The 7650-nt window shown below is 28.8% G+C and overlaps 2 protein-coding genes across 2 annotated transcripts; both read right to left on the minus strand.

Annotated features, from left to right (window-relative positions):
• Positions 1–9: 9 nt before the first annotated feature.
• On the minus strand, positions 10–1177 carry Tsp_01244a (conserved hypothetical protein; the record flags this gene model as incomplete). Its single annotated transcript, XM_003377000.1, has 2 exons — positions 1112–1177; positions 10–87 (listed from the first exon to the last, which is right to left on the minus strand). Coding segments are annotated over exons 1-2 (144 nt in total), but the record flags the coding sequence as incomplete, so codon positions are not given.
• Positions 1178–2794: 1617 nt separating this feature from the next.
• On the minus strand, positions 2795–4463 carry Tsp_01243 (conserved hypothetical protein). Its single transcript, XM_003377001.1, has 4 exons — positions 4388–4463; positions 3295–3334; positions 3033–3132; positions 2795–2899 (listed from the first exon to the last, which is right to left on the minus strand). Exons 1-4 carry the CDS (start codon positions 4461–4463, stop codon positions 2795–2797), a joined length of 321 nt encoding a protein of 106 aa, XP_003377049.1.
• Positions 4464–7650: the final 3187 nt, after the last annotated feature.

Raw genomic sequence — 7650 nt, forward strand, 5'->3', positions numbered from 1 at the left:
ATTGCAAACTGTGCCATCAGGCACAGGACTTGGCAAATGTTTGCCATCGAATTCATCAAAAATTTCCAAGACTTGTGCATCGTCTTGCTAAAAAAATTTACAATTAACGCAAAGTACAGAAACTGAAACGCAAAGCATTTGGAAAAGCACTGAGGATAATTCTAATAAATGCATTATAAAATATTACAAATCAAAAACTCTCTATGTCGGCCACACATGCAATTCATTTTTATAAAATTTGCTGTAAAAATAAGAGAAACGCAGCAACCTTATTTTTTAGTTGCAACTTTGTGATATGTATGATGACAGAAAGACAACTGTCAGTGCAATAATTATAAAAGGATAAAAATGCAAAAGTTACAGATGAGAAAGATTATAAAATAGCTATAAAATGGACGCACAGAATTTGTTTAATTGAGATGTAAAATAGCTGAACAGTAACTATCTGAAACTAAAATAACCATAACATTTGTACGATGATTTTACCTCTTTTTGAAATATTGTTTGACTTTATTGAAAATGAACAAATATTGTCATTATATTTTCTTGGAATCAAATATTGCTCTACTGAAAGTTTATTTGCGTTCATAAAATGAAAATATTTTTTGCTAATAATTATTGAGCATTTCAATTTTTCAATGGGGATATATTTAAACTTTTCTATTTATGAAATGAAATAATTTAATTAAGTTTTTTGAAGCAATTTTATTGCTTATAATCTAAAACTTTTTCCAGTGCATAATATTACTTTTTAACTTCAAATGATTCTAAACTGCATATAAATGATAAATCTATATGATTATAAAATACACCTTGTAATCATTAATCAATCAGTAATAATCTGTGATCGAGTTAAAAAAATTGCTGCAATTGCTTTTACTATTGTTGATTATAACATTATTAAGAGAAAGTGCGCAATACTCTATTTTAAAGTTATATTTTGTTGGTAAACTGAAATTAAATTAAATTTAAATAAGCTTTTTATTTAAATTTTTCAGTGATCTAATATTGCAAGTAGTAATATTCTATAATTCTGAAGAAAAGAAAAAATTTTAGAAAAAGAAAAACAACTAAGTAGTTTATGTTCTATGTTCAAAATTAAAGAAATTACCAAATCACATAATGAAGCCGACACTAAGAAAGCAGATAAAATCCACGCTATACTTTTAAACGCCATCTGATGATAACTGAATTAACATCTTTTGAATTTGTCTTTATATAATAAGTAATTAATTGAAACATTGCTGTTTGTTTACGTCATGTATTTACAATATGCATTTTATTAAATATAATTCACGAAGCATTTCCTTGACAAATTGTTTTTATTATGAGAAAACATTGTACTGCTACAGTTGAATAAATTCAAATACATGATAAATTTTAAGGATGCTTTACGCTTTTTGAAAAATATTTGCATCTAGACAATATGAAATATAAAAAAAACAGAAATTGACTACGCCATATCTCTTTTTGATGACTAAAATTATATTGTATTGCCATTTGTCAATATACAATATTGAAGTATGCTTAATTTAAGTACGAAGCATGACTTTCTTTTGTTGGACAATCTGGTATTTTAGTTCATTTTAAAATTCATTTTATTTAAAAGGTAAAATAATTAGCCATGAAAAATATTTAAATTAAATGAAAATTCTTTTTAATTTCTTACCCAAAAAAATTTCACCTGTAGTTATAACAACTGTTGTACTGAAATTACATTACTAACAGTAGAAATGCTCGTCCTGTTTAAAATTGCTTTTTTTGACTTTACTTTAAAGCAGTATTTGCTCAAAATTAAGTGTACGTAATTTTAGATTTGAATTTTTGAATGCACTTTTCAGTTTTAATATTTCATAAACATTAATAACTTGTGTTGATAAAATTACAACCATGAACATATAAATTTGCAAACTCAAGCATTTAAGTAGAATTATAAATGTATCAATATAGATGAAAATATAATAAAATATGAAAAATAAAAAAACGTACAATTGTTAAATAATTTTTTCGTAAATTTTTTGAAAAATTCAACTGATGAAATGAAATCTTTTTCTGATTCATTATAGCTATTTACCATTGCATTTTTAAATTAAAAGGGCATTGAAAGTACTGCTTAATTGTACAATCATATCACAAATAAAAATTCATTATTTGTAAGTGCGTAAAAACTTTGCTGTTTAATTGGAAAATCAGCCAAGATGTTACTAAAGATATGAAAGAAGGATAAACTTAAATATTTTTCTAAAGTTCTTTTAAACATTTCATCAGACATTCACAAACGGTGTTATATATAGAGGACAACATTGTGATTATGCAGTTGAAAAATGTACTCATTCTGGCCTTTTAACTTCACTTCTAATTGGACAGAGAACGCAGAGATGCAACGCAACCATTATTGTTTTTGGTCAGCGTTTCCATTCCGCTTTCAATCAGTATTGTGGCAGTGTGGCTGTTTATCATCATTTTTACTTCGTAGCTAGTGCGCTTGGCATTACAAAGATTTTATTACACTGAATAAAAGCAAAAACCCAGTTAGGAACAAAACTAATAAAATTGAATCAAATAGACAGGCTTCATAAGCAGGCACGTTACACATGATATCCAAAATAAATGTCCATCAGTTCAAAATTCAGTGCGCCATTTATTATGATGATTTGCTCATAATTCATCAGTTCTGCTTAAAATTATACATATAAGTAAACATAAAACTAAACATTGAAAAGAGATGGAAAGGTAAATAACATTAAACAAATAGTTGGAAATCACCAAGGATTCATAATTAAATTATGGCACTTTAGTAAGGATGCAATAAAACATGAACTCTTGCTGCACAAAATATTTCAAAAAGCAGTTTTCTTGCTTTAACTTCAAAAACTAGATATGAACATTGCTTCATCGTCTGGAAAATGTACATATATTCGTTTATATAGTTAAGGTTTTTTATTCACAACAAATAAACAGCAGTTTCTTGCTTATTCTAAATCAAAATGTAGAATAAAGCGGCCATTATTAATGTACTTCCACTTTTTCACCTTCAGCTTTTCTTTGAAGAGCTTAGCACTAAAAAGCTCGCAGACAGCTATGCCAGGATTTTTTAACGTTAATTTTGTTGAATTTTTTGCCAATAAAAGGCTGTAAAATTATCGAAATTGAAAATGCTATGATACCATCAAATACAGCATTTTTCGTACTATCCAATAAAACAAATTTCATAAAAATTGAACATAGTTCCAGCTTTTTACACGTGTTTTTCTAAACTAGGGTGTGCCACACCCCAACAATCCAACAACGTACCTTTTAACTTTACGATGTTCTGTAGACGGAACAAAAATTCCTGAAACATTGCAATGTTTTTTTCAAAATATGCCTTATTGTTTCAAAAGGCATTTCACAAAGATTCAGACTATAAAATGAAAATTGACAGAATGAGTCGAAAAGAAAACCCGTTGGTGGGTGATACACCTCAACAATCCATCAAAGGGTTAATAATAAAAATATTTATAATTCGAGAATTATATTGAGTTTGTTTCACTCAAAATTTATGAAGCTTTATCATTCATTGAAGTTTTGTTTTTTAATGCATTATTTGTGGTGAAGTTTAACTCTTTAGTGATCATCATTTTCAATAATAATCTTTATCATTATTCTATATTTTATTGTACTAAAGTGACGTTATACCTAATGCGATAATAATAATTCAGAAAAAACAACAAAGTGATTTTGGGATGATCCAATTCGGTCTCACTTTTCAACCCATTTTATTATTGGTCGTTGACTGCGCTATTTTATTGGGCCGTGATTTCGTTGTCTTATTGATTTTCCTTGTCTAATTGCTCATTCATTCAAACCTTTCACTTGTGATTATCAGTAATATTTTTTCATTTCATTGATTCAGATATTTTATTTAGGATTATGTAATTTTAATAGCATTGACGTAACATTAGTAGTGAAAATTTTTATTATTCGAAAATTATATTGTCTGTTTGAAGTTTCGTCATTCATTGAAATTTTGTTTATTCAAATATATTATTTGTGGTGAAGTTTATACTTCTTCATGATCAGCATTCTCGAAAATAATTTTTATCATTCTATATTTTATTGTAAAAAAGTGACGTCATATCAAATGCAATAGTAATAATTCAAGAAAAACAATACAAAAAATAAGTTAAATAGTGATTTTCATTTTTCACTAACCAACAGCAGCAACAACAGTAAAGAACAACTAACAACAACAATGATAAACAACATATCAGTGAACGACTTTAAAGTGGTATTAGGGCGATTTCAAAATCACAAATTATTGTTTGTGGATTAAGAGCGACTCTGAGGATTGTCGCTTTGTTTATTAAAACTTAAAAAATATACCCGTATGTGCCAATATCTTTACCTGTACATAAACAGTAGACAGCTGGCACCAGCTTACTCACACAAAGGCAAAGATCGTAGAAAGCTGTTGATACCATTGAGGTACGATCGTGAATGTAACATCCATGCTCCAGGTTCTCCTAATTTCTAGCAATCTAATGTTAGAACCCGTAGTAAGTACCAGTACATGTTTAGATTTACTCTGCCAAAACAAAGTCTTCCCCAGACGTCATTGTCTTAAAGTATTTAAAATGATATTAAATGATGCATTTGAAAAGCTTCGGCGTTTTACATTTCACTGATTACAGAAGATTATTCTACTTGAAGTAATAATTTGCTTTTGCAATTTTTATTTCTTCAAGTCTATACTGATCAGCAGACTACGGTTTGTTCTAAACCGGGGGAATTTTTGTTTGCGCATTCCAATTGGTTGTTAAAAAATCATTTTCCCATTGGATGATAATGCCATGAAAAGTTTCATAAGAGAACCAATATCATGGCGCCATTAGTATGAAATGAGACCCTACGCCATTATTATCCAATGGGAAAGCGATTTTTTAACAACCAATTGGAAAGCGCAAGCAAAAATTCCTCTGGTTTCGACCATCCCGGTTCCAACATCAATAAATGGGAAATAACGAGTTGGGGCCAGCGGACCCCACGCTATCACTAACGGTCAGATCATGCACGTCACCACCCAAGGGTTAAATTTCCCCTAATCTAGGGAAAAGCATTTTTATTTTAATCTGTGCAGCAGCTACGCTGCATCTGAGAAATTTTTCACATACTTTTTATATAATGTGAAGTCAGTGCATACTGCACCACATACTTATTAAACATTTCACACTGCCCTACGCTGGCATTTCAGTATCTCTGACCACTATTATGACATAGAAATGCACAAGGCATAAATGCAAGCAATACTACTGCTAGCCTGGAATTTTTACAATGCTGCAGGCAGACGCTTTCTCAAATGGGCAACTCACTGCTTGACCCAGACAGCGAACCCTTTGATGTTGCGCAGTTATTGTTCACTCTCAACAATAGGAATGAAAATTACGGCGGCAAGTGAAAACGGATAATTAACAATGACTATATTTCAGCAGAGCATATGCGGTACTAGAGCAAGATAATGGACACACCCATAATGGAGTGAACTTGAGATGAAAAATAACTGTCTCTGCTTTTAGTTTTGTTTGGTAAAATGATTTCAAAATCCAACAGATTCTTTTTGATCTGGAATGCTGAACATTTGATTATCATCGTAATACAACAATTGCAACTTGAATGTTTAGTCAACCCAGTAGCCAGTTTATTTTAAATATTGAGAAACAAATTTAATTCAATTTACAAAAAATGTATAAACACAGATGGCTATTTTAAATAAAATCCGATATTCTTATTTTTTTAATTTAAAATAAACATAAGAAAAAACAATAACTCTTGTGAACGGGTGCTAAAGAAACTTGAAAGAAAGCAAAGATAAGATTCTCATCGAAACCAGAAACATTTTCAGAGAACACTACAGGTGAAATCAGAAAATATGTCGATGCTAACATTCAGCAATCACAATCTTACTTTTAGCCGAAAACTGCAGCTGTTGACAATTTATAAATTTTAGATTTTCCCTTTGTACTTGAATAGCCTTTAGCTACTCAGAAGAACAATATCTGACAAACAGAAAAGAAAACAATTAAAATCAAAGTAAAGCACCAGATTGCCCAGGAAAAGAAAGTTATGCTGCGTACTTAAATTAAACACACTTCAATATTGTATATTGACAAATAGCAATACGATATAATTTTAGTCATCAAAAAGAAATAGAGAGAAGTCAGTTTGTGTTATTTTTAATCTTTCATATTGTTTAGATGCAAATATTTTCAGAAACGCATGAAGCATCCTTAAAATTTATCTTGTATTTGCATTTATTCAACTGCAGCACTGTAATGTTTTCTCATAATAAAAATAATCAGAATAACTCAAGGAAATGTTTTACGAATTATATTTAATAAAGTGCATAATGTAAATACATGACATAAACAAACAACAGTGTTTCAATTAATTATACATCATATAAAGACAAATTCAAAAGATGTTATTTCAGTTATCATCAGATGGCGTTTAATAGTATAGCGTGGATTTTATCTAATTTTTTAGTGTCGGCTTCATTATGTGATTTGGTAATTTCTTTAATTTTGAACATAGAACATAAACTACTTAGTTGTTTTTCTTTTTCTAAAATTTTTTCTTTTCTTCAGAATTATAGAATATTACTACTTGCAATATTAGATCACTGAAAAATTTAAATAAAAAGCTTATTTAAATTTAGTTTAATTTCAGTTTACCAACAAAATATAACTTTAAAATAGAGTATTGCGTACATTCCCTTAATAATGTTATAATGAACAATAGTAAAAGCAATTGCAGCAATTTTTTAACTCGATCACAGATTATTACTGATTGATTAATGATTGCAAAGTGTATTTTATAATCATATACATTTATCATTTATATGCAGTTTAGAATCATTTGAGGTAAAAAGTAATATTATGCACTGGAAAAAGTTTTAGATTATAAGCAATAAAATTGCTTCAAAAAACTTAATTAAATTATTTCATTTCATAAATAGAAAAGTTTAAATATATCCCCATTGAAAAATTGAAATGCTCAATAATTATTAGCAAAAAATATTTTCATTTTATGAACGCAAATAAACTTTCAGTAGAGCAATATTTGATTCCAAGAAAATATAATGACAATATTTGTTCATTTTCAATAAAGTCAAACAATATTTCAAAAAGAGGTAAAATCATCGTACAAATGTTATGGTTATTTTAGTTTCAGATAGTTACTGTTCAGCTATTTTACATCTCAATTAAACAAATTCTGTGCGTCCATTTTATAGCTATTTTATAATCTTTCTCATCTGTAACTTTTGCATTTTTATCCTTTTATAATTATTGCACTGACAGTTGTCTTTCTGTCATCATACATATCACAAAGTTGCAACTAAAAAATAAGGTTGCTGCGTTTCTCTTATTTTTACAGCAAATTTTATAAAAATGAATTGCATGTGTGGCCGACATAGAGAGTTTTTGATTTGTAATATTTTATAAGGCATTTATTAGAATTATCCTCAGTGCTTTTCCAAATGCTTGCGTTTCAGTTTTCTGTACTTTGCGTAATTGTAAATTTTTTTAGCAGACGATGCACAGTCTGAAATTTTGATGATCGATGGCAACATTGCCAGTCTGTGCCTGATGCCAGAGCAATTTTTCCAATTCT

The sequence above is a fragment of the Trichinella spiralis genome (genome assembly GCF_000181795.1).
Source record: "Trichinella spiralis strain ISS 195 chromosome Unknown Scfld4, whole genome shotgun sequence".
NCBI classification, from domain to species: Eukaryota; Metazoa; Nematoda; class Enoplea; order Trichinellida; family Trichinellidae; genus Trichinella; species Trichinella spiralis.